Source organism: Eublepharis macularius, chromosome 19 (assembly GCF_028583425.1).
Source record: "Eublepharis macularius isolate TG4126 chromosome 19, MPM_Emac_v1.0, whole genome shotgun sequence".
Lineage (NCBI taxonomy): Eukaryota > Metazoa > Chordata > Lepidosauria > Squamata > Eublepharidae > Eublepharis > Eublepharis macularius.
The window spans coordinates 16,898,880-16,925,216 of record NC_072808.1 but is presented as its reverse complement, the minus strand read 5'-3'; the positions used below and the strand labels follow the sequence as shown (position 1 = coordinate 16,925,216).

General features: G+C 47.5%; 1 protein-coding gene across 2 annotated transcripts in view; it reads right to left on the bottom strand.

Moving 5' to 3' along the window:
• Positions 1 to 1,171: 1,171 nt before the first annotated feature.
• The window catches only part of RAB3D (RAB3D, member RAS oncogene family), a 28,270-nt gene continuing 3,104 nt past the window's right edge, over positions 1,172 to 26,337 (bottom strand). For both annotated transcript variants that reach the window (XM_055003651.1, XM_055003650.1), the window contains 4 exons: positions 11,085 to 11,312; positions 6,396 to 6,514; positions 2,540 to 2,664; positions 1,172 to 1,774 (listed from right to left, as the gene is read on the bottom strand). In XM_055003651.1, the coding sequence (XP_054859626.1) occupies positions 1,584 to 1,774; positions 2,540 to 2,664; positions 6,396 to 6,514; positions 11,085 to 11,312 (663 nt within the window). In that variant the 3' untranslated portion in view covers positions 1,172 to 1,583. The remainder of the gene's footprint in view (positions 1,775 to 2,539; positions 2,665 to 6,395; positions 6,515 to 11,084; positions 11,313 to 26,337) is intronic.

Below are 26,337 nucleotides of genomic sequence, written 5' to 3'. Positions count from 1 at the left end.
GATGAATTACATGAGGAGGAGCTTGTGAAGGGAGTCGCAATGTTAGCTGGGAAGCTGAGTTATAAAAGAGATCGGAAGGCTTTGTCAATTTCCCCTCTCTACAGAGCCAGGGAGATCCCTGCTCAGAGGGTTTGTTAATTTCCTCTTTGGCTCCTGAAGGCTTTGTCAGGTTCACCTCCCCTTCTAAGAGGCAAAGAGGAAATAAACCTTCTGAGCAGGGATCTGTAGAGAGGGGGAATTGACAAAGCCTTCCGATCTCTTAAAACTCAGCTTCCCGGCTAACATTGCGACTCCTTTCATGTGCGTGTCCTCGTGTAATTTGTCTCTTGTAGCTTAGCTCTCAGGTTCCCTTCCAACTCAGTAATTCCACTCCTTTGATTACAATTCACATCCAGCCAAAGTCTTACATGGAGAACGTGGGCCCATATACAAGCGATCATCATATGGCCTACACTAAATGAGATTTTTCATTCACAGGAGGGTTGGGTCAGGTAAGGGTGTTCTGACCCGACACACATTCCCTGCAGCCAGACAGCAAATGTGGGGAACTTATTTTCCCAAGTGTTGCAGGGTTTGATTCCAATCAGGACCACAACACGAAAGCGAAGGGGCTTCATCCTGCCCCTACACCATTTTCCTGATCCAAAACAGTCCTGGTGGCATTTGGGGTAGTAAGCTCCTTTTATCGGGGCTGGATGTTTTAGGCCAGGAAAACAGTGGCAAGGGGAGACGAAAGTCCGCCCTCTTCTGTGTCGTGTGCCCGATGCGGCACTTGGAGAAATAACAGCATTCCACAGCTGCCATCTGGCTGCGAGGAACTTAAGTCAAGTTGGCAAGTCCCCAATCCAACCGGTGGACAAACATCTCAGCCAGTTCAGGCCTAGGATTTGGTCAGTTCCCAGTCTTGACACTCTTCTTGGAAAAGAACTTTCTGTTCTTTGTGAGCAGTGGTTACTTGTGAGTAGCAGCAGAGCCACTGCTTGCTTTGGAAGCGGGGGGGCGGGGGGAGACAAGGACCACGGTCTTCCTCTCTGATCTCTTATGTGCCTCCCAGGTGGTAGTTAAAATACCATTTTCGGTGCCCATCTCACAGTAAGCCACCCTGAAGAGAAGTGGCCCCTGACACAGCCCTGTCACCTCTTAAGGCCTGAAAGAATGAGGACAGCCATAATCAAACTGCCGCTGGATTTTATTTTTTCAGGAGTGGAGAAGCTTGCACAAGGCCAAGGTTGGCCAAAAGAACTGCCCGGCAGGCACTGAGCTGCCCAGCCACAAAGCCGGAGCAGCTGACACTGTAAACAGCCATTCCACTGGAGCTTGGAGTTGGGAAAACGCACTGCTGTTGGACTCAGATCTCCGGAGCTGCAAAGTGTAGGTGGGTGGATGGATAAGAAATCATGCTCCTCTACCAAAAAGGGCCACTCATGCTATGGGGGAAGAGAAAAGGGCCCCGGGCACATGCTGTCAGAGGTCAAACAGGCATTCCCAGAGACAAAGAGGGCAAATCATCCAACCAACAGTCCCATCAACAGCCCCCTGCCCTGATGCTGGAGGGCAACGAGGGGCCGCAACGCATGTCCTATCTAGCAGGAGCAACCACTGGATGGTGCAGGAGGCGCCTCGTTCAGTGCCGTGTTCTTGTGGTTGCTGCCCACCGGGCCCGGGCTGGCATCCAGGCTCTCGTTCATCTTCTCACAGATTATGTCCACCAGGCGCTCAAAGACCTGCTTGACATTGATGTTGTCTTTGGCGCTGGCCTCAAAGAATTCAAAACCTGGAATAAGCAAGAAAAATAAATGAATGAAGAAAAAACATGGAGGGCTCCCGAAAGGAAGAGAAACATGGGAAGGGGTAAAATAGTAAAGAGTCCAGTAGCACCTTTAAGACTAACCAAGTTTATTGTAGCATAAGCTTTCAAGAACCACAGCTCTCTTCGTCAGAAGCATCGTCAGCTTTCAAGAACCACAGCTCTCTTTGTCAGATGCATCGTCAGCTTTCAAGAACCACAGCTCTCTTCGTCAGATGCATGTCAGCTTTCGAGAACCATAGCTCTCTTCGTCAGAAGCATCGTCAGCTTTCGAGAACCACAGCTCTCTTCGTCAGATGCATGTCAGCTTTCGAGAACCACAGCTCTCTTTGTCAGATGCATCGTCAGCTTTCAAGAACCACAGCTCTCTTCGTCAGATGCATGTCAGTTTTCGAGAACCATAGCTCTCTTCGTCAGAAGCATCATCAGCTTTCGAGAACCACAGCTCTCTTCGTCAGATGCATGTCAGCTTTCGAGAACCATAGCTCTCTTCGTCAGATGCATCATCAGCCTTCAAGAACCACAGCTCTCTTCATCAGATGCATCGTGCATCTGATGAAGAGAGCTGTGGTTCTTGAAAGCTTGTGCTACAATAAAGTTGGTTAGTTTTAAAGGTGCTACTGGACTCTTTACTGTTTTGCAACTACAGACTAACACAACTAACTCCTCTGGATCTATAACCATGGGAAGGGGTACTGCTGATGCAGAGCTGCATGGAGTGACAGGACAAACCTAGGTCATTGGCCAGCCGCTTGCCCTCCTCCGTGGGAATCACTCTGTCGTCCTCCAGGTCACACTTGTTCCCTACCAAGATGACTTGAGCGTTGTCCCAGGAGTACGTCTTGATCTGAGTTGCCCTAGGGAGGAACGGAGAAGGAAACTGAAAAAGTGAAGCATTCAACTCTTGCTCTAAATCTTGCATTAAAGCCATTTCCATACAAGTGTTTTACTCTGTCTCCGTTCAGCAGATGGAGTCCAGTGTTCTGCCTCTTTTCCTGTTTCCCTCTTCTTCGCTCTGATCTTTCCCAACCTGGTTTGGTACGATCTTTTTGCAAAGATGGTAGTCAAAGTGCTTTGGGAAGGTGTGCTACAACTCACAGTGGCATTTTTCTTACCCCAGCCCCCATGATCTACTGCAACAATCTACTAGTTCCCAGCTTTCTTTTTTTTAAAAAAAAAAGTCTCTAGCCCTTTTCCTGGCAGAGTTATAAGGTGAAGGGTGCAGCCTACAATGAAAAAAGCTAGAAACTTTTTTCAGCAATCGATAATACTATAGATGGCTATAACACTGCAGATGGCTATAACACTATAGCAATCTAACCATTACTGATTTTTTTAAAGCCTCTGGTGGAGGAAGGGAAATGGCGGCTGTGAACAGCTGAAGTAACAAATGAGAGCCAAGCTACAAGTGACGCCTGACACAGGTTGGACGCTTGTCAGCTTCTCTCAAGTTTTGATGGGAAATGTAGGCATCCTGGTCTTGCAGCTGTAATGGAGAGCCAAAGCTGTAAAACCAGGACGCCGACATTTCCCATCAAAACTTGAGGGAAGCTGACAAGCGTCCAACCTGTGTCAGGCGTCACTTGTAGCTTGGCTCTGAGCAGATAGAGCTGCTGTGTGGACACTGCAAATGGCACTGCTTTCACACCAGCACTGACAGAGTTGCACAGTGAACCATCTCAGTATGGAAGCTGTTTAAAATCACCACACAACAGCACTTCTGTCAGGAAAAGCGTTGTCATTCGCTGCATCAAGGTATTGCTTCAGGAGCGGCAGAAGAACCTCGGATAATACAAAGAGGATTCTTTACTGTTAACAGCTCCTTAATTCCCTTTTTTTAAAATTATGCTACTTTGTAACAAAAAGAATGGGTTTTTTTTTTAAAGTGGCATTTGGGGCTGTTGAAAAGTAAGACAAGATTCTTTGGAAAAGTCAATAATGCTAGGAAAAGTGGAAGGCAGTAGGAAAAGAGGAAGACTGAAAACAAGATGGCTTGACTCAATAAAAGAAGCCACGTCCTCCAGTTTGCAGGATCTGAGCAAGTCTGTTAACGATAGGACATTTTAGAGGCCTTTCATTCATAGGGTCTTCATAGGTCAGAGGCAACTTGATGGCACATCACACACACACAAAAGTAGGTATGCAGTGGGAAAGAGCAAGAGTCCAGTAGCACCTATAAGACTAAAAAAATTTGTGGTAGGGTATGAGCTTTCATGAGCCACAGCTCACTTCTTCAGATACAGCCAGAATGTGAGTCCCTCTGTCCTTATATCTTGGAGATTGGAGTGACTGCAGAAGCCGAATGATAATAGCCAGAGAATGACAATGGCAGGCATGACTGAATAAGGTGGGGTATGCAGAGGAGTGGTGGGTGTGGAGAAATTAGCATTGGTAATGAGACAGGAAGCCTTTGTCGATATTCAGTCCAGGGGGATGCACAGTCTTGAGCTTAGGGTGAGACAGAGACAGACAGACAGACAGACAGAGACCCCTGCTCCATCAGTTGTTGCCGCCACTGAATCCATGCTGCAGGCTCCCTGCCTCCTCTGGGCGCCAGACAGGCTCAGAATCAATACGGAGGAAAGGAACTTCCACAGCCTCTCACATTTTTTATCACAACTGCCAAGGCTAAGATGGTGAGATGGGAGCTTTGCTCTTGGAGTGGCTGCCTCCACCACCACCCTTTCAGAGGAATCTGGGGCCGCCCTTCCTCCCCCTGAAGCTTGACTGGCTGGACTTCCAAGCAATGTGTAAAAATAATGAGGCCCATCGGCAGTGCAACCAAGAATGACGGGGCATTACTAGCCGCTTCACTATCTGCCTCACAGAGCCCTCCCGACTTCAAGAGTGCTTGGCCAGTCTACACTCTAGAGGCTGTTGCTACAATTCTACTCCATGTCCCCCACAAAAAAAATGGGAGGACAACAGGGAAAACACTGGAACGGGCAGCCATGTCAAGTGGATCATTCATAATAAATGAGTGATTTCTGGAGCTTTCACCAGAAATGCTAAATAGTGCATTTTCGATCCATTTTCAATGCACCTTGCAACTGGATTTTACAGTGCGAAACAGCAAGAACTGTTTGCAAACGATTGCTAAGGTGCACTGAAAGGGGACTGGAAGGGCATTATTCAGCATGTGAGAGAAAAACGAACAGCCTGTGTGGAAGCAAGAAGAAAAGGGGGAGGAGATGGACTCTGCAACAACACAACTCCTGAGAGAGCTGAGTACGTCACTTAAACTCATCCACTGGATCCCAATATTTTCTGCAACAGCCCCATCAAAACTCATTTAAGTGATTTTTTAAAAAACAGATAGATCAAGGATGGCTCATAAAAGGGATTCAGCTAGGAGAGGGAGCATGAATTCATTGGCAAATACAAACCCTGGCTCTGCTTCCCCCTTCCCATGTCCAGAACCCTCCTCATGGAAGAATCTGGTGTTTTAAGCCTTTGTTCTGTCTTGTTCATAATCTGGTGTTGCTTGGCACACAGAACAGGGGAAAGTCCATCTCTCGACTTACCCATGGGTGCAACTCTCTCTGCCCAAACCCCGGTGACCAGAACCATGGGTCTGGTGTGGAGAACGGGGTGAGGCCTTCTCAGTTAGACCGCACAGTAGGGCCAAAGAATGTGGAACAGCCCAAGAGCTGCTTCCGTAATCTTTCTATATAAAAGGCAAGCTGTATTGGCGACGACTCACTTTTTATCCTGGTGCGCCTGCGCAGGAGCACCAGGATAAAAACTGAGTTGTTGCCAATATGGCCTCCAGAGGGCGCCACTGTGTCAGGAAGCCCAGGCAAGCTGGCCTGTCCCTCCAAAGGGCACTGCTGTGGCGGGAAGGCCAGCATTCTTGCACTTCGTTTTCTAACACCCGTTTTTTTGTAAAACGGGTTCTGTTGCTGGTAAGTCAATAACTTTTCTTGTGGCATCTTCAAGGCATGCTAGTTCCTTGCCTATGGAAGCTGGTGCCTCAGTCAGAAGCCAACACTTCTCTTTGGAACGCTTAGACAGAGGCATAGAATGACTTTCCTTGGGCATTTGACAAAGAGGTTCCAAGCTTTTCTCAAGGCAGACCCTGGATATAAAGTTAAGCTTGGATCAAGATTTTTTCTCCCCAACTGAAAAATTCCAAAAACGTCAGTTGGATAAGATCATGTTACTAGGACCAAACAGTTATAAAGTAGCAAATGAGCTTTAGAGTTCTCTGCCAGTGGTGGCAGTGCGGGTGGCTCCTGTGGGGGGCTGCTTGATGGGCGTGGGAAGGCAAGCGGCCTGAATCGCCGGAGCGCTCCCATGCCCTGTGCGATGACATCACTTCCAGTGACATCATCGCACAGTCCTAGGAGGGCGTGCATTTCCCTGGGCACTACAAACCTATGCTACGCCGCTGAGAAGAGTGGAAGAGGAAAGTTTAGCATCTGAAATTAAGTTATCTTGGAATAAAATTCGGCAGATGCAAGAGGGGGCATCTTCGACAGGCACCTGAGTGACTCCAAATTCTGTTGCATGGGCTGGAAGCTGACTGTCTGGTGCCCGAGAATCTAAACCTGGTCTCATCTCCAGGGCACTGAGCAGCGTTTCTTACCAGTCCTGCACAGCACTGAACGACTCCTGATTGGAGATATCATACATCAGGAGGAAACCCATCGCTCCCCGGTAGTAGGCAGTTGTTATCGTCCGGTATCGCTCCTGGCCAGCTGTGTCCTTGGAAAAAGAGACACACACAAGGGAATAAGAACACCAAAGCAAGGGACTCTCTTAAGACCCAGATAAAAACACGGCCTCTTCCAACAGCTAAGCCAGAGGCTTATTCCCCTGATTTTACGTATCACAGGAATCGATCTGCCATTTCTTCCAGAATCATTCCTATTGACATATTGGCTGGATTTACAACTGCGGAAAGATAAAGTGGAAACCATTAGCATCCTCATTGCAACTGCTCAACTATCGGTGGCCGCTCTTTGGAAAAACCCTAAAGCCTCTGGCATAGAGCGGTGGTATAAAAAAAGTCTGGGATCATTTTGTGATGTCTAAGTTAGCAGGCAGCATGGTACAGCTCACTGATGCTGACTATAGCGCTAAATTTCATACCACCTGGTACCCAATTCTGCAACATCTCTAGGAGATAATCCCTCCTACAGTTGGTTGTTGTGGGTTTTCCGGGCTGTATTGCCATGGTCTTGGCAATGCATCGTTCTCCGGCCGTGAAAGCCTTCGACAATACATCCTCCTACAGTTATTTGCAAAGATCTACATTTTTGAAAATCCTGGCTGCTGGAAGTTTCAATATGTTTTTATATAACGATCCCTCTACATCATATTCCTGGATCTATAATGCATGGTTTTTTTTATTGTTATGTTTTACTGTTTAATGAAATAAAATTATTTTTAAAAAAAAATTATGATGGAGGGGGAAATCAAGCTTTTTTAAAAAAAGGTACAGCTAAGCTGTTACAAATTAAAGCAGAGAAGACCAACGACCCCCAGGCCAAGAGCGCTGGCACTAAGCCGAGCCCCACAACAGCCTGCCCTATGAGCCTGTTGCGTCTTAGAAGCAAGGGAGCTAGTGAAATCTGAGGGGTGTTCCTCTTATCCCGGGCAGCATTAAAAAAAATCCTGGAATAGCGCTCTTAGACATCCAGCCACGTTTCTCAGGCTGGTCCCGAGCTTGCTACCTATTCACAGCCCAACACTTCCAGAACCATTGAAGCATCGCTGTGGTTGTAGGATACAGCCTGTCTATAAGGTTTCCAGATTGGTTCAAGACAGACAGATACACCCATCTTTGCCTAGGAATTCTATAATCTAAGGCAGCCATGCACACTCCATGTGATTGTGAGCCCTCTGAACAGAAAGCACAACCGACAAAGAATCACAATCCTAGTGTTGCATGGAAGGAATACACGACATCTGGGATATCGACTGAATGAGTAAAGAGTCCAGTAGCCCCTTTGAGACTAACCAACTTTACTGTAGCATAAGCTTTCAAGAACCACAGCTCTCTTTGTCAGATGCATCACACAGAAAACAAGCTTTCGAGAGCCACAGCTCTCTTCATGAGATGCAACTTTATTGTAACATAAGCTTTCAAGAACCACAGCTCTCTTCATCAGATGCAACTTTCTTGTAGCATAAGCTTTCGAGAACCACAGCTCTCTTTGTCAGATGCATCACACAGAAAACAAGCTTTCGAGAGCCACAGCTCTCTTCATGAGATGCAACTTTATTGTAACATAAGCTTTCAAGAACCACAGCTCTCTTCATCAGATGCAACTTTATTGTAGCATAAGCTTTCGAGAACCGCAGCTCACTTTGTCAGATGCATCACACAGAAAACAAGCTTTCGAGAGCCACAGCTCTCTTCATGAGATGCAACTTTATTGTAACATAAGCTTTCGAGAACCACAGCTCTCTTCATCAGATGCAAGTTTATTGTAGCATAAGCTTTCAAGAACCACAGCTCTCTTCATCAGATGCAAGTTTATTGTAGCATAAGCTTTCAAGAACCACAGCTCTCTTCATCAGATGCAACCTTATTGTAGCATAAGCTTTCAAGAACCACAGCTCTCTTCATCAGATGCAAGTTTATTGTAGCATAAGCTTTCAAGAACCACAGCTCTCTTCATCAGATGCAACTTTATTGTAGCATAAGCTTTCGAGAACCACAGCTCTCTTCATCAGATGCAACTTTATTGTAGCATAAGCTTTCAAGAACCACAGCTCTCTTCACCAGATGCAACCTTATTGTAGCATAAGCTTTCAAGAACCACAGCTCTCTTCATCAGATGCAACTTTATTGTAGCATAAGCTTTCGAGAACCACAGCTCTCTTCATCAAATGCAACTTTATTGTAGCATAAGCTTTCAAGAACCACAGCTCTCTTAATCAGATGCAACTTTATTGTAGCATAAGCTTTCGAGAACCACAGCTCTCTTCATCAGATGCAAGTTTATTGTAGCATAAGCTTTCAAGAACCACAGCTCTCTTCATCAGATGCAAGTTTATTGTAGCATAAGCTTTCAAGAACCACAGCTCTCTTCATCAGATGCAACTTTATTGTAGCATAAGCTTTTGAGAACCACAGCTCTTTTCGTCAGATGCAACCGTCAGGAGACAAAGAGAGCTGTGGTTCTTGAAAGCTTATGCTACAATAAAGTTGGTTAGTCTTAAAGGTGCTACTGGACTCTTTACTGTTTTGCAACTACAGACTACCACAGCTAACTCCTCTGGATCTATGACGACTGAATGAGAAGGCTGTCCATAAACCACGGGTGCGGGAAGGTCAAGGAAAGACAGCTCATCTCCAGGTTGACAACTCTGGAGGGAAGAGGTCGCCGTGGTTCTCCTGTGTACCTGTTCCCTTGGAGACTAGGAGCTCACTGTTACCGTGGAAACCATGGTTGACTTTAGTGGGCTCTGACAGATGTCTCCTTTCATGCTGGCAGGAAGCTCCGTGGAAAGCTTCCTGGAGTGCATAGATGCAAGGGTTGGCATTTGCCCGGAATTAAAATTTAAAGAGGTGGAAAACTTAATGGAGCAATAAAGAGAGTCGGAGGATGGCAGGGGGGTGGTTATGACGTGCAGCCAAGGGCTGAGTCACAGCTTTGTTCCGAAGGCAGCTAAAAACCAGAGGTTCGGAGATGAAGGGGTGCGCGTGGAAGCTGGGAACCAAGTCTTGACTCCTATGTTTTGAACCGAGTGGAGACTTCGGCTCAGCGCGGATCCAGCTCCGATCAATCAGAGAACAGCAAAAAAGGAACTGGCCCAGTGAGCAGTATGGTTTGGGGCCCTTTGTGACACAACGCGAAAATGTGTTCCACCATAATCTTTGCACCACTCTTTCAGCAAACACCAAACAGAGGAAGCATCCTTCAAGCCGACCATCCAAAACTGGCCCAATCACAAAGAAAGATCACTCAAGGATAACCGCCTGGATGCAGCCTGAACGACCATCTGGGGGAGACTGAAAAGGCCCACCTGCACAGGTGCGCTCTCTTCCCATGGGCAACTGGCACTTTTGCCTAGTTGGAGGCAGCTAGGGTTGCCTGGTCCCCTGTACTCCCAGTGGGAGGTAGGGGCCCAGTACCTACCTTCTGGGTGTTTCAGTTGTGCATGTGCCCCAGGCCTGCACAATGATGTTACTTCCAGGAAGTGACATCATCACATAGGCTGTGGCTGCCCCGGGAGCACTCCCGTGCTCCATGAGGGGTGAAATTCGGGCCCGAATTTGGCCCGGATCGGGCACGAATCAGCCTGAAATGTGCCCAATTTGGACCGTTTCAGGCCCATGGAAATGCACCATGCTGCCAGGGAGCACACCCGTGAGGCTCGTCCCTCCGTTGCTGGCCAGGTAAGCAGAGACAGGGGACGGAGGGTGGGAGCAGGGGATTCCCCGCCCCCAGTGGAGGACTGGCAACCCTAGAGGCAGCGTGGAGAGCACAAACACTAGGAATTAAATTCCCTACTTGAATTATGCAGAGCAGAATTCACCTAACATGTCCCCACGGAGGAGGAGTGTCTGTCCTATCACATGCGAACATCACCTGTAAGGGACTCAGGTGTGCAGTTAGCACTCAAGGTCTGCCCCTTGGTGTGACTTTTTTATTTGCTTCTGTTCCCATTCCTGGGCAACTGGCCAGTCTTGTCCAGCTGCATGCATGGGCGAACCCGTTGGGGCAGAAGACTTGCAAGGTGGCTTCTTCTTCACCCCTTTCGTGACCTCCAGTACTCACATCAGCGGCTGCTGTGTGTGCCAAACAGCCAGTGATGGCAACTAGAGTTTACACAGAATTACCATGCAGTTGTCAGCTGGTTTTTCCTCCCACATAAGCCAAAACTCTGAAACAAGGGACCGAGCCATGCACGACTCCTGAGAGATCATTCTGGCACCACCTCATGCTGCCTCCGACAAGAGAGAGGCCACATTTTTTAAGTTGTGAGGTTTCACCCTGCTCTGGCCCCGCCTTAGCAAGTTCAGCTGCAGCCCTTTTGACCAGGCGGGTACCAGCTGGGTGACCCAGGTCTCAGAAAGAGGTATGCATTCAGCGCTTTCTGCAACTTCGTCCCCAAAGCTAGCAAAAACGAGAACAATTCTCTTATTTTAGAAAGTTATTTAAAAAAAAATTAACAATCCACAGGAAGCCGTATTTCTCGCTGCACAAACTTGACTGCACGGGCGCAGACCTTTAATTTGCTTTGGCACAGAATCCACACAGCCCCACGAGGTTCTGTCCTCCACCCCTACGTCTCCCTTGCCCAGAACGGTGTTTCTTACCCAGATCTGCAACTTCACTCTCTTTTCGTTCCGGTATACCGTCTTGACCTTGAAGTCGATGCCCACGGTGCTCACAAAGGCCGAGGTGAAAGAGTCATCCGCGTACCGGAAGAGAAAGGACGTCTTGCCCACGCTGCTGTTGCCGATGATCAGCAGCTTAAACATGTAGTCGAAATTTTGATCAGCGGCATCCTTAGGAGCCTGGCGGGTATCATTTGCAGAAGCCATCTGTGGGATGGAAAGAACCGCTGAACTATAAATGTATTCCAGAGGCCCAGAATGCCACCCCATCCCAAAACTCACATCCAGTGCTAGAAAAGAGCAAGTGCCCAGTAGCACCTATAAGACTATAGAATTTGTGGTAGGGTATGAGCTTTCGGGAGTCACAGCTCACTTCTTCAGATACACCCAGTACTGGCCTTAGAACGTGGCCAGGCAGGATGTTTGTGGAAGCCCTATGCCTGGCAAAAGTGTCCACTGGTCCAGGACCACCATTTTCTCTCTGCAAAGAGCATCCGAGAAGAAGATTGTTCTCAATTTAGATGTCCCACCTTTTCTAGGTTGATGGGACTCCAAAATCCTGGGGTTGGCAGAGCTCCCAGACGACAGTTGTGGGTCTTAAACATTTATCATTTACTACATCTACTACTACTAATAATAATAATAATAACAACAACATTTGATTTATATACTGCCCTTCAGGACAACTTAACACCTACTCAGAGCGGTTTACAAAGTGGTTTATTATTATCGTCATGACAATCACCCTGTGAGGTGAGTGGAGCTGAGAGAGCTCTGAGAAGCTGTGACTGCCCCAAGGTCACCCAGCTGGCTTCAAGTGGAGGAGCGGGGGATCAAACCTGGCTCTCCAGATTAGAGTCCTGCCGCTCTTAACCACTACACCAAACTGGCTCTCAATAATTTATTAACAACATTTGATTTATATTATCGCCCTTCAGGACAACTTAATGCCCACTCAGAGTGGTTTACAAGTATGTTATTATCATCCTCACAACAATCACCCTGTGAGGTGGGTGGGGCTGAGAGAGCTCTGAGAGAGCTGTGACTGACCCAAAGTCACCCTGCTGGCTTCAAGCGGAGGACTGGGGAATCAAACCCGGTTCTCCAGATTAGAGTCCTGCCGCTCTTAACCACTACACTAAACTGGCTTCCTTTTTATCACCCACCTTTTCCTCCAATGGGGACCCAAAACAGCTTCCATCATTTTCCTCACTTGTGTTTTTCCTTTATAACAACCCTGTGAGGTAGGTGAGGCAGGGAGTGTGTGACTGGTCCAAGATCATCTAGCGGGCTTCCATGGCAGAACAGGGATTCGAACCTGGGTCTCCCAGATCCTAGCTCTCTACTCTTAATCGCAACATCACGCTGACTCTTAAACCACGCTAGTTTAAAAGGTTTGCTGCCACGCAACATTAGCTGTGCTTCCAGTCCTGCCTTCCCTACCCCTCTGGCAAATATATCCAGAACAAAGTGTTTACGTGACCCCATCCTTGGAGTCACTACCAGCCAGATTCAGAAATCGTGATGGAGAGAAAGAACATTCGGTTTAGGCCCTCCACAATTCAAATTTATTAAAGCGCACGTCCTCACGCTGTGGACGTGGTAGCCATCATTTTACTGCCTTCTGCCTTGTGTTATTACAATTTATATGATTTTCTCTTTCGGAAGCCTAAAGTGAGGAAAAGGTCACTGTTAATAGCTGAAGAATGCTGGAGGTATTTGGCCACCCGTAGGCATCTATGTTATTGGATTCTGTTTGTATCCCAGCCGTGAGGTCCTTGAAATGCTACCTATCACTTGTTCTCGCGCTTGCCCAAGAACGCAGATGCTGTCTCTGCCATCTTTACACGGAATGGCCGATGAGCAAACATTTAAAGAGATGTACGTTCTTCAGTGCACACAGACAACAACAGGCCCAGTTCTTGTAAATCAAAATGTTACATGGTGCCTTGTGAATCTTGTTCAGTTCTGATCAAGATACTACTTTACTGATACCAATGTATTTCCAGTTCCATACTTTCACATGCCAATCAGCACACACACTGTCTGGCATAGGGTTGCCCGGTCCCCCTGTATTCCCGGTGGGAAGTGGGAGCCCCAGCACCTATCTTTTGGTTCTCTTCTTCTGGGAAGTGACATCATCATGCAGGCTATGGCCGCCCTGGGAGCACTCCTGTGCCCGGCAGCAGCCCGATCTGGGCCGTTTTGGGCCCAAATTGGGCCAAATCAGGCCTGAAATGGCCTAGATCAGGCCTAAATTGGCCTGAAATGGGCCACTGCAGCATGGGGGAGGCAATTCGGGCCCGATCCGGGCTGTTTTGGCCCCGCGGGAGCACACAGCGCCACTGGGATGCACACCGGTGAGGCCCGCGCCTCCCCTGCTGGCCAGGTAAGCGGGGGTGGGGGTGGAGGGTGGGAGCAGGGGATCCCCCCTCCCAGCGGGGGAACGGCAACTCTAGTCTGGATGATGTGGGCATAACCCCCCACAAAGGCCAATTTCATCAGGTAGTGGTGCCTCTGCTCCTCTTCTCAGACCAAAACAGTACAGAAAGCTGGGCGGGGGAAGAGGGAAAACAGACAGGTAAAGTTTTAATCCTCATCCAAATCCACAATTCCTTGCTGGGATGCTCTCGGAAAGCACCCGGAAGCAGCCCCCGGGTCCTCCTCTAGCGTCAACCCTCTTCTCCAACAAAGAACGACACACCCCAACACATCCTAGTTAGCAAACACTTTTGTTTGACTTTGAAAATCCACCTACCAAGAGCTCCACCCCAACGTGACTCCCACATCTCAGCCCAGGATATGCGGGAGATAAGGAGAACTGGGCTTGGGCATCATTTCAGAGACAAGACACGGCTGCTGACAGCTGCGAACCGAGTTGCTGATGTTAACCAGCCATGCGCGGGGAGAATGGACTGCAGTCAGAGACCTCTGCTTGCATCTCATCCATCACGCTGCGGGCCTAAAAGCTCCCTGTCACTGGTGACTCAGGCATCCAGCATTATGCTGCCGGGCAGAGACCCTTTCCCTCTCATAGATCCAGAGGAGTTCACCGTGTTAGTCTGTAGTAGCAAAATCAAAAAGAGTCCAGCAGCGCCTTTAAGACTAACCAACTGTATTGTAGCATAAGCTTTCAAGAATCACAGTTCTCTTCATCAGATGCAGTGATTCTCGAAAGCTTATGCTACAATAAAGTTGGTTAGTCTTAAAGGTGCTACTGGACTCTTTTTGATTTTCCCTCTCATGGCACAGATGTCCCCAAGAACACGAGCAAGAGGCCGGTACTCATTTGTATGAGAAACAGCAACCTGATGGGCTCAGGGGTTGCTGCCCCCAAGGTTTGAAGAGACGCCCTTGCCCCAACTACCGGTTTAATGGTAAGCCCAGGTGAGCCTGATCTTGTCAGATCTCAGAAGCTAAGTAGGCTCGGCCTTGGTTAGTAACTGGATGGGAGGCCTCCAAGGAAAACCAGGGTTGCAGAGGCAGGCAATGGCTAACCACCTCTGTTAGTCTCTTGCCATGAAAACTCCACCAGGGGTCGCCATAAGTCAGCTATGACTTGATGGCACTCTACCACCCACCATGTGCTATAAAACAAACTGGAAGCTGTGTGTGTGCATCAAGTCGCCTCCGACCTATGGCAACCCTATGAATGAAAGACCTCCGAAACGTCCTATCATTAACTGACTTGCTCAGATCCTGCAAACTGGAGGACGTGGCTTCTTTTATTGAGTCAAGCCGTCTCATTTTCGGTCTTCCTCTTTTCCTAGCATTATTGACTTTTCCAGAGAACCTTGTCTTCTCATAATGTGACCAAAGTACAGTAGCCTCAGTTTTGTCATTTAAACTGGAAGCTACTGAAAACCAAACCATTATCTGCCTGCCTAGCCCTTCCAGAGTTCTGGTTCCTCAGTGTCAAGCAATTCACACGAAGCAACGCAACCTTCTGGCCTTTCTAGATAGCGCATAACTTTGTGCCAGGCAGGCAAATGCTCATCACTGAGACATCTTAGGACAAGGATTAAATTGCACATCATTTTGAGCCCCACTTCCTCCCTCTCCGGATGAATTTCTTCAACGTGATAGGACATCTGTTTGCTCAGCAGAGAAATGGGTCCCATTCCACTTACATGATCATTTCTCATGAGGCGAACATGCACAAGCATTAGTATGTGTCCTTCAACTGGGCTGAATCCACATTACCTCCACGTGTCCTGGTGTTGCACTAAATGTTCGCTAAACACCCAGAAGTATAGCGTCTTTCAAGCGCGATTTCTGAATCGTGCTAGAAAGACGCTATACTTCCGGGTGTTTAGCAAACATTTAGTGCAACACCGGGACGCGCGGAGGTAATGTGGATTCAGCCCTGGTTTCAACCCAATTTAGAAGGAGGAGGAATTGAGGGACGATGGCTACCAGCTTGAAACACGGGTTGATAACTTGGGCAAGATGAGAAGCTGGGAAGCTGAAGGATTCTTGGCTTATGGATCATGGCCCGTGGCATTGACCAGGTAGGTTAGCCTGGTGGACACTGACCCAGGAGGTCTTGTCTAATTTTATCAACCAACCAACCAACCAACCAACCAACCAACCAACCAACCAACCAACCAACCAACCAACCAACCAACCAACCAACCAACCAACCAACCACTTTTTATCTTTTTATACTTTATTTAATGCAAATTTGTTTTAAAATAGTTTTTGGTAAGCTGCTTGGGTCCTCACCAGGGAGAAAAGCAGGATAAAAATATAATTAGTAAATAAAACTAGCCATGAGATCCCTATGTTGAAGAATAAAAAGGCTTCCACCCAAAGCCATAATTTAGATTAGCCAGTCTTTCCAGGAGTATCCCAGCGGTAATGGTTTTACGGTCTATGTTTTTATGCTGATCTAGGGTTTATATGCTGGATTTTACTTAATATATTTTAGTTGTTTGGGTTTTGTTTTACTTAATATATTTTATTTATTTGGGTTTTGTTTTGTTTTCCCAAGGCTGACGGCCTTGGGAATGTTTAGTTTGGAGAAGAGGAGATTGAGGGGGGACATGATTGCTCTCTTTAAGTATTTGAAAGGCTGACATTTGGAGGAGGGCAAAGCGCTGTTCCAGTTGGCAGCAGAGGGTAGGACCCGAAGCAATGGGCTTAAATTACATGCACAAAGGTACCGGCTGGATATTAGGAAAAACTTTTTCACGGTCAGAGTAGTTCAAAGGTGGAATCAGCTGCCTAGGGAGGTGGTGAGCTCCCCCTCACTGGCAGTTTTCAAGAAGAGGCTGGATGAATCTTTGTCAGGGATGCTTTAGGCTGATCCTGCACTGGGCAGGGGGTTGGACTAGATGGTCTGTATGGCCCCTTCCAACTCTGTGATTCTATGATTTGTAAGTCACCGAGGGTAGGTTCCTGGAGAGGCTGCATAACATTTTTCTAAATAAATAAATAATGCACAAGTACAGACACACACACACACACAGTGACGCACATATTTCTAGGCAGACTTCCCACAGCAGAGAATGCAGCCCTCCAACCAACCTGACCGGTTCGGCTCCCTGTAACAAACAGACATTCATCAAAAGCCACCTTTCCGGTTCCAGCCTCGGGGCAGCCTAAGAAAGGGCAGAAGTCCTGAGACGTTAGCAGGTTCTATTGCTAATTTCTTTACCAAGGACTTGTTATTTTTTCCCTTGCAACTACAACTGAATGCATTAAAAGTCAGTGGAGCAAGATTCGGCCCAGAAGCACCTTAAAGACCAACATGATTTCCAGGGTATAAGCTTTCAAGAGTTCAAGCTTCCTTCTTCGAATATAGTATAGGATCTGCCTAAATGCCCTTTCGACTGCAGAGCTAACGGGGTGATTTGCCAAGTTACCATACTTGGACCGCCTGTGTACCTGGGCATCTGGTGCAATAAGAGACACTGAGCCGTCTCTTATTATCCTGTCAGCAGTGGGCAGCTCCTAGATCTCTCTGGATAACCAGCTTAAGGGCACGTGCCCGGACTGCGGGATGACGTCACTGCGTGTGACGTCATCACACAGGGGCTGGGTGGCACACGGGGGGCGGGCTTCCAGCCCTCCCGTTCAGTTGCTCTACGAGCCAAGTGCAGCCGGCCGCCCTGGCTGCCGGCTGCGCCTGGCCCGCAGAGCAACCAAATGGGAGGCTGCCTGCTCAGCTGCCCCACGCTGCCGCTGCCAGCACGCGCTCCTGGCCAGGTGCAGTAGCTACGGGCAAGGCACGGCAGACGGCTGGGGCAGCGCGCGGCAGTGTGCATCCTCCCAGTCCTCTGGCTCAGATGCTCCATGTGCCGCCCCGGCTGCCTGCCGCGCCTGGCCTGCAGCTGTGTGCCAGTGGTGGCAGCAGCAGCAGCACAGAGCAACTGGGCATCAGGGCTGGGAGGCTGCCCGCTCAGTTGCCCCGCGCTGCCGCCACCAGCATGCACTCCTGACCGGGCACAGCAGCATGGGGCAATTGAGCTCCGCGGTGCACGCCCCCGCCCCCGGGCCAGTGCCCCCTCCGGCGCCTTAGCGCTCAAGGCGGCTATTAGCCCGGCCTCAATGGGCACACCGGACCTGTGGATAACCCTGGTTCTGCTCAGATATCAGCTGCCTGTAGAACCTTGAGTGATATCCCTACTATTAGCAGACCTTTTACTACCTATTTTATACTGTGTGTATTTTATCGGGATATTTTAGCCTGAATGTTTAATTCTCTTTGGGAATTGAGGTTTTACTGATTTTATGATGACTAAATTTTAATTGATGGGACTAAGTGATTTGGCTCAATAAAAGGAAAGGTATAGAATCTGAAACAGGGAGCTTTGATTCTTGCAAGCTTATCCCCTGGAAATCTCTTAGGTCTTTAAGGTACTACTGGACTCTGATATGTGCTTTGAATGGAAAGACATCTCTGCCAGGCCCTATACTGGGGAGGAGTTCTTCCCCAAAGCCTAGAGACCTACTATCACTCAGGCCAAGCGGTCGTAAGAACATAAAAAGAGCCCTGAGGAATCCATTGGGTCCAGGACTCGATGTATCATTGCCCTAACTCAGTATTGTTTCACTCCCTATATCCAAAGCAGCCCTACATTAGCTCAGGCACTTAAGATATACATTTAGCCAACGGGGTTCATCATATATGATTGAGTCGCTGCTGGAATTCTGAGCATCAGTATTAAAGAGATGTGAAAACCTCACTCCTTTGGGAGAAAAAACATTTGTCTAAAGCAACCGTACTAAAAATGGCACCCTTCAAAATCCCTGTGCAGCTCCCCCCCAGCCATTTCCATGTTTAGAGAAGCCCAGGAGCAAAGAGGGTACGATCTACATCCAGAAAAGGGATACTATGAATGTTGCCCTCTGGGCCTACAGTTTTATTAAGGGAGTGGATGAGAGGAAGAGCAGAGAGCCTTAAGCTAGAGAATAAAGAGTCCAGTCGCACCTTTAAGACCAATCAGCTTTATTGTAGCATAAGCTTTTGAGAACCACAGCTCTCTTTGTCACGAAGAGAGCTGTGGTTCTCAAAAGCTTATGCTACAGTAAGGTTGGTTAGTCTTAAATGCACTCCGGGACTCTTTACTAGTTTGCAACTACAGACTAACACGGCTCACTCCTCTGGATCTTAAGCTAGAGAGACAGCAGCAGTCAGTCAAACCCAGGCCCACCAAAAGGATGGATCAGGACGGAGCCTGTGCGGTGCAGGAGGCATCTGAAGCCGGTGCATGAATGCCCGTGTGCTGGGTGACCTTGCACAAGCCACTTGGTAATACAAGATCCTATGGTTGCCAACTCTGGGTTGGGAAATTCCTGGAGATTTGGGGGACAGGGCATGGAGAGGGCAGGGTTTGGGGAGGGCAGGGATCTCGGTGGGGTATAATTCCATAAAGTCCACCCTCCAGAGCCTCTTTGTCAGATGCATCTGGCGGGGAGAGCTGTGGTTATCGAAGGCTTACACTACATTGGAATTGGATGGTCTGGTTGTTTTGACACGGCAAACTCCTTTGAAGCCTCACACAAGCCAATTAATCTCCATACCAAGAGGAGATGTTTACATTTACTAGCAAAGGAATGTTTTGGTTACATCCCTCTCCCCCCCTAACTGCATCTTCTCTCTCCTCCCCTCCTCCTCCCCCCTCCTCTTCTATATTTGACCAGTTTCTGTACCATGCATCTGACGAAGATAACTGTGATTCTCGAAAGCTTATGCTACAATAAAATTGGTTAGTCTTAAAGGTGCTACTGGACTCTTTTTGATTTTGCTACCACAGACTAACACGGCTAACTCCTCTGCATCTATTTTCTCCAGGTGTCCCAAGAAGGGAGCTCTGAATCTTGAAAGTTTACACTCTGAAAATCTTACTAGTCTCTAAGGTGCCCCTGGACTCAAATCCTGTCTTCTCCAGGGGAACTAAACTCTCTTGTCTGGAGATCAGGTGATATTCTGGGAGATCTCCAGGCCCCACCTGGAGGATGGCAACCCTATAGGATGCGGAAGTTGGACGAGGCCTCGTAGGCTGGGTAGTTCCACCCTCCTGCCCAATGCAAGGGAACTGCAGCTGGAGCATTCTACCACCATTCCCCCAACTTCGGCAATTGGCTCCATACAGAATTGTACAACCAGATCTCACGTGGTCATTGTTAAAGAGAACAAAAGGCCCGGCGGCAGCCTCCTCTCATGGGATGGGCGAGGAAGAGCCAGTGCTAGGGCCTGGAACTCCATGCCATGGCCATGTACAGCTTGTACACATGTAAGTGCTGTGCTTACAGAACGTACTTTACAGACCTTTTGGCAAGGTGGGGGCCCACACCCACCGCCCTGTCAGCTGGCAGGCAGCTGGGCCTGCATGGCGAGAGCTAGTGGGCCTCTGAAAGCCAAGCTATAAGTGACACCTTACACAGGGTGGGCACTTGTCAGCTTCCCTCAAGTTTTGATGGGAATTGTAGGCGGTCTGGTTTTACAGCTTGGCTCTCCATTACAGCTGCAAGACCAGGACGCCTACATTTCCCATCAAAACTTGAGGGAAGCTGACAAGTGTCCAACCTGTGTCAGGTGTCACTTGTAGCTTGGCTCTGAGAGGCAAGAGGCAAGCAGCTACCAAAGGCTGAGTCATTTCATTCAGTCTGGGTGTGGGGAACGCTGTGCATGAAAAAAAAAGTCCTGCCTATTTACCCCAGAATTTGTTTTCTACCTTCAACTTTTATTTTTCCTACCTTTCAGATGACAAAAAATGAAAGATACATGTGCTATGGTAGCATAGGACGCAACCATTTGCAACTCTTTCTCCGATATTTGGTAAACTTGCAATTTTTCTTAAAGAAAACGAAGAGGTTTAAATTCCGTTAATTATGCCAAACAGCCACAATTTTATATGCTAAAATTAGAAGCATCTGACGAAGAGAGCTGTGGTTCTCGAAAGCTTGTGCTGCAATAAAGTTGGTTAGTCTTAAAGGTGCTACTGGACTTTTTCTCCGTTTTGCAACTACAGACTAACACGGCTAACTCCTCTGGCTAAATGAATAAATAAGTGATCGTGACTCGTTCTTCCGGGAGTAACAGAACGAAGAGTAAATAGAGCCAGCGCCCAACAGCACAGCCGTACAAACTCCGTGACAAATGTCCACTCCCCCAGGAAGGGAATCCCCAAGCACAGACAACCACGCTCACCGAACGCATGGGGAAGCCACTATGGAAGCATCACTTCCCCTCTTGCCTCTCTACAAGCGGTCCTCCACCGTACATGGTGGCAGGGGGTTTCCCACCTAGTCCTATGAATAATAATAACAACAACATTCGATTTATATATCGCCCTTCAGGACAACTTAATGCCTACTCAGAGCGGTTTACCAAGTATGTTATTATTATTCTCAGAACATACACCCTGTGAGGTGGGTGGGGCTGAGAGAGCTCTGAGAGAGCTGTGACTGACCCATGGTCACCCAGCTGGCTCCAAGTGGAGGAATGGGGAATCAAACCTGGCTCTCCAGATTAGAGTCCTGCCGTTCTTAAGTGACTTACTCAAGGCCATCCAGCTGGCTTCAAGCGGAGGAGTGGGGAATCAAACCTGGCTCTCCGGATGAGAGTCCTGCCGCTCTTAACTACTACACCAAATTGGCTCTCCAGGTCAAAAACAAGACTTGGTACAGACTTCTGCATCTTTCAGACATGGGACAAACTCATACCCTCCATTTCTTGAACACCGGGCCAGCCTATTTGTAACTTCCAAGAACATTTGGGAGGGGATTTTTAATGCCCTCTTTTTTTGTCTATATGTCTGTCCTCTGCTTTCTTCAAGACTTAGAAAAAGAAGGCACAGAGGGTGGTAGCTTCCAAAGAAGGGTATCTGGAAGGATTGGGATGAACAGTGCATGAAAGAACATGTGAGGAGTGAAAGACCTTCTGCTGTTCAGATTACAAATGGGGACATACTATAGAGACAGAGAGGTAGAGCCCCGTGGCGCAGAGTGGTAAGCTGCAGTACTGCAGCCCAAGCTCTGCTCACGACCTGAGTTCGATCCTGGCGGAAGCCGGGTTCAGGTAGCTGGCTCAAGGTTGACTCAGCCTTCCAACCTTCTGAGGCTGGTAAAATGAGTACCCAGTTTCCTGGGGGCAAAGTGTAGATGACTGGGGAACACAATGGCAAACCACCCCATAACAAAAGTCTGCCAAGAAAACGTTGTGATGCGACGTCCCCCCATGGGTCAGTAATGACTCGGTGCTTGCACAGGGGACTACCTCTACCTTAGAGAGGTAGAGAGGTCAGGGTATATACATCCCACCCTCCTGCTGGGGCTATTCCTTTGATCTGTAGATTGCTACTCCCAGGGACTTCCTTCCTTCCTCCTTCCCCCTCGCTTGCACACTTTCTCTCCATCTTGCCACCCTGCTTCCTGCACCCACCAGCATCCCAGGTTAGATAGATAAATTATATCCTATCTTTCTTTTTCCTACCCTAAGTGGAGTTCCAGATTCTTATTTTCTTTACTAAGCAAACGCAGGCTCCGTGTAAATTTATCATCTCATCAGCACGCATGCACACGCCTAGCTGTGCTGACTAAGCTACTCTGCTAACAGAGCAAAAGGATGTATATATATATTTGCTCTTTTGCAGTATGATTAATCAACAGAACCGGAATTAAATCAGGATTAACGTTTTCCCAGGTTCTCTCCCCACTCCATTCTAACTACCAGTACATGCGGAAGCTTTAATCAGTTACATAAAGATGAAATATCCCACTAAATAGAATCATATTCTGATTTATGTAATTTGGACACTGAAATCATTCAGAAGGTTATCAAAACTTTATTGGCCAAACTAAAAATGCTTTGAATCATGGGAGGGAAAAGCAAATGGTTGGGGAGGGGCCACCGGAAGCCACAGCTGCCGTTATCCTTCCCGCTTATCCCCTTAAAAACACTACCCCTGATGTCGTTTTTCTTTGATTTCTTACAAAAAGCCAATACTTAAGCACAGCTCTATTAATCTAAGAGTATCTCTACATGAGACATTTGACACGTGAAGAACACGTGTCGGGAGACGCAATGTTAGCTGGGAAGGGTAGTTTAAAAAGACAGAACCAGTGGCAGGGCAAAGGCTTTGCCCATTTCCATTCCTCGCTGCCCTTTGGTTGCGATCCCGCACAGTTTTATACTGGAGAGGAGAAATTGACAGATCCTTTGGGGAGGCGAACGTGAAATTAACAAACCCTCTGAGAAGCGATCTCTTCCAGCTCTGTCTTTTTAAACTATGCTTCCTAGCACATTTTTAGACTGGAGAAGTGAAATTGACAGAACCTTCCAGAGCTGAAGCTGAAATTAACAAACCCTTTGAGGAGCCATCTCCGCTAGCTCTGTCTTTTTAAACCACGCTTCCTGGCTAACATTGCGTCTCCCTACACTAGAGGAACACATGCTGAGGCATCTTGTGTAGAGAGACTCTGAAACACAACAGAATTAATACAGCATTTTTGCAGGGTTTTTTTGTGTATCTAAAAATGAACAAAACAGAGTCATCTTTAATCCCAACACGGCTACTATGCCAGGACGGCTAAAAACTAATCTCGATTCATACAATGTTGGTTGCATCCATGAGATTAGCTACATGGGGCGGGTGGGGAAGAGTCTTGATTTACACGTGAATTTACAACAGCCACTTTGGATGCCCCGAGGTCTTATGTGCCCTACAAACCAGATGGGAAACTTGATTGTTCTGATCCAGGCAGACCCTCTACCTGGAACACACTTGTTCTGATTGAAGAAATGGGATGCATACAGGAGGATGTCTTCCGTTCTCTTGTTTGCTCTTTAAGAGAAAGGGAGGAATGCTGCAAATATGTGAAAGATGACAGAAGCTGAGAAGGTGGACTGAGAGATGGCAAACATGCTTGCAGAGCTGTGCAAGGAACTCGGATGTAGCCTTTCTGGTGGGCTTTCTCTTCCTTCCTTCCTTCCTTCCTTCCTTCCTTCCTTCCTTCCTTCCTTCCCTCCCTCCCTCCCTCCCATGATAACTGATATTATCAGGGGGGGGGGGAACTAGATCAAGTACCATTTGTGGGTGCCCACAGGTGAGGAAGGCTGAAGCCAGAATAATAAAAACTGTGCTTGTTATATACCACTCTTCTAGATAGATTAGTGCCCGGTGAACAAGGCCAGTGTTGTTGTTATCCCCACAACACAGCTGGGGAGCTGGGGCTGAGAAGAGTGGCTTGCCCAAGCCCACCTGCTGAGCTCGTGGCAGTGGTGGGATTTAAACCAGCAGAATGCTGATTCGCAACCCAGCCACTTAACCTTCCAGCACGTAGCAGCAGATTCTTGAGCCAGAAGTTCTGTTTATGTCTTTGCTCCACAATCAGCAACGTAAGTTCAGGTCCAACCAAGAAACCATCCCCTAGAACCATTCTTTTACACTGGATTTTAGCGTATTTTGGGTGTATCATTTTCACTTTTTTAGAAAATAGGAACTGTCTTGAGCATCCCAGAAAGGCAAGGTGACACATATTTTAAACAAAGACCCTGTGAATCTCTAGTCCTACACTGATAATCACCAACCACATTTCAAATCAACAATTCCCCCCCCACCACCACCACTCACACTTCATTAATAAGAGGTAACTGAAAGAGGTAAAAAAGAAATCAATAATTTTGCGTTCTGTATCACCATCCTACAAATAACTGCCCCACATTAAGAGACCCGAAGAACGATCATGTAAAAGTCATCAAAAATACTGCAGGATGGAATAGATTCAACTAGCCAACCAGCAGCCAAATCCAGAATTGTCCTTCCTTGGCATCAAAGCAGAGCTCAGCGCTGTGAAAATCTTTTTGCTTCATCACTTCTCTGACTTCACCCAGCCACACAGAGGGACAGGAATACAAATGCCATTTAGATTCCTCTTCCCTATTCTAGCCCACATGGCACAAACATCTGAGAAACGTATGTATTTTTTAAACCTCCTCATGTCTCCTAAACAGCTACATTTTTATGGGGTGGATTGGGCAGGGAGAAGGGGAGATTGGTTGGCCTTTTTCACCTAGCCAGGTAGTGGGACTTAACCATCCAGATGTGCCTAAAACTGCAGAAAAAACAAAGGGTAACTTCTCCAGGGTCGCCACCTGGGCTGGGCATCAAATCTTAAGGAAGTGACAAAGGGAACTCTGATTCTTAAAAGCTCATACTCTGGAAATCTTGTTTGCCTTTAAGGTGCTACTGGACTCAAATCTTGCTCTTGGGAAGTGATACATCTTTCCAAGCATATGGTTTAAAGGGCAGCCTGGAGGCCAATGGGTTGGGAGATGCTGGAAGGAGCCAGTTTGGTGTAGTGGTTAAGAGCACAGGACTCTAATCTGGAGAACCGGGTTTGATTCTCCATTTGAAGCCAGCTGGGTGACCTTGGGTCAGTCACAGCTTCTAGCTCTCTCAGCCCCACCCACCTCACAGGGTGTTTTGTTGTGGGGATAATAATAACATACTTTGTAAACCACTTGGAGTGGGTGTTAAGTCATCCTGAAGGGCAGTATATAAATTGAATGTTATTATTATTATTTTATTATTATTATTTGGCAGGGGACTCCAACCAAAGAAGACCCGATTATGCCCTAAAGACCATCTGCAGGTCTAGAAAGGGGCAAAGATGACAGCGAAGAAAATGTTACTAGCCACCATTCTGCCAGCAAAACCTTCTCCATCAAACTGGTTTACGGTGGTTTTGTTAACATTTAGATCTGAACTTCTCGAAGCACAGCCAGCACAGCCGATCAACCAGTGAGCCTTGAGGATGCTCTGGCCAATCTTTTTATCCAAACCGAAATGCCAGATTTATGGCAGATACAATTCCTGCAGCGCTCAAAAAATTATCTTGGCAGTATTGCTTGGATACTCTTCGATTACTCTCCCTGACAGATATGGACAGCGGCCACAGTGCAGTGAACTGATCTTTGTTCTTCCTGGATAATTAAATCAAGACTGAATAAGATCAAGGTTCCTTCCCATAGGATAATTAATACATCTCGGGTAGAGGGAAATTTTCCTAAAACGGTGAAAAAAAGCACTAGTAAGATAATGAAATAACTCCTCCCGGCAAAAGACGATCTGGCCAGTTCCAGATTGGCCTTTGTAGGAGAAGGGAAGAAGACCCAAACAGCACCTCTGTCCATCACCCAATTTCAAACTGACTTCAGACAGAATTATGTATTAGTATTAGTAACACTGGTGGACGATCTCTGATTACAGGTGGGGTTTTTGGTTGGTTTTACTAGATTGGCAGCTTTGGACACTATGGACAACTCCATTTTATTACACCAACTGGAAAAGAAGATAGGACTTCCAAGCACAGTTCTCCACTGGTTTCCATCTGAGAAGGGACAGTTTTCATCAGATATACAGAATAAACTCTCCTGCCCCTTCAATGCAGGGAACCCCAGGGCTTCCCTCGGTCATCCTTGCTGCTTAGTATTTCCATCAAGCTATTAAACAACGTCAGTAAGGGGTTTGGTGGCATCCCCAAACTTAGCTCTCCGTTCTCTTTACCGCACTTCCAGATGCAGACACGGGTCCACAAGCACCCCAAAATTATAACACGCTCTATCAGAGGCCATCCGGATGCCTGTGGAATTTTGCAAGAAGGAACACATACAAAGAACAGGAGCCCAGTAGCAAATATAAGACTAAGAAAATTTGTGGTAGGGTCTGAGTTTTTAGGAGCCACAGCTCGCTTCTTCAGATCTGAAGAAGTGAGCTGTGGC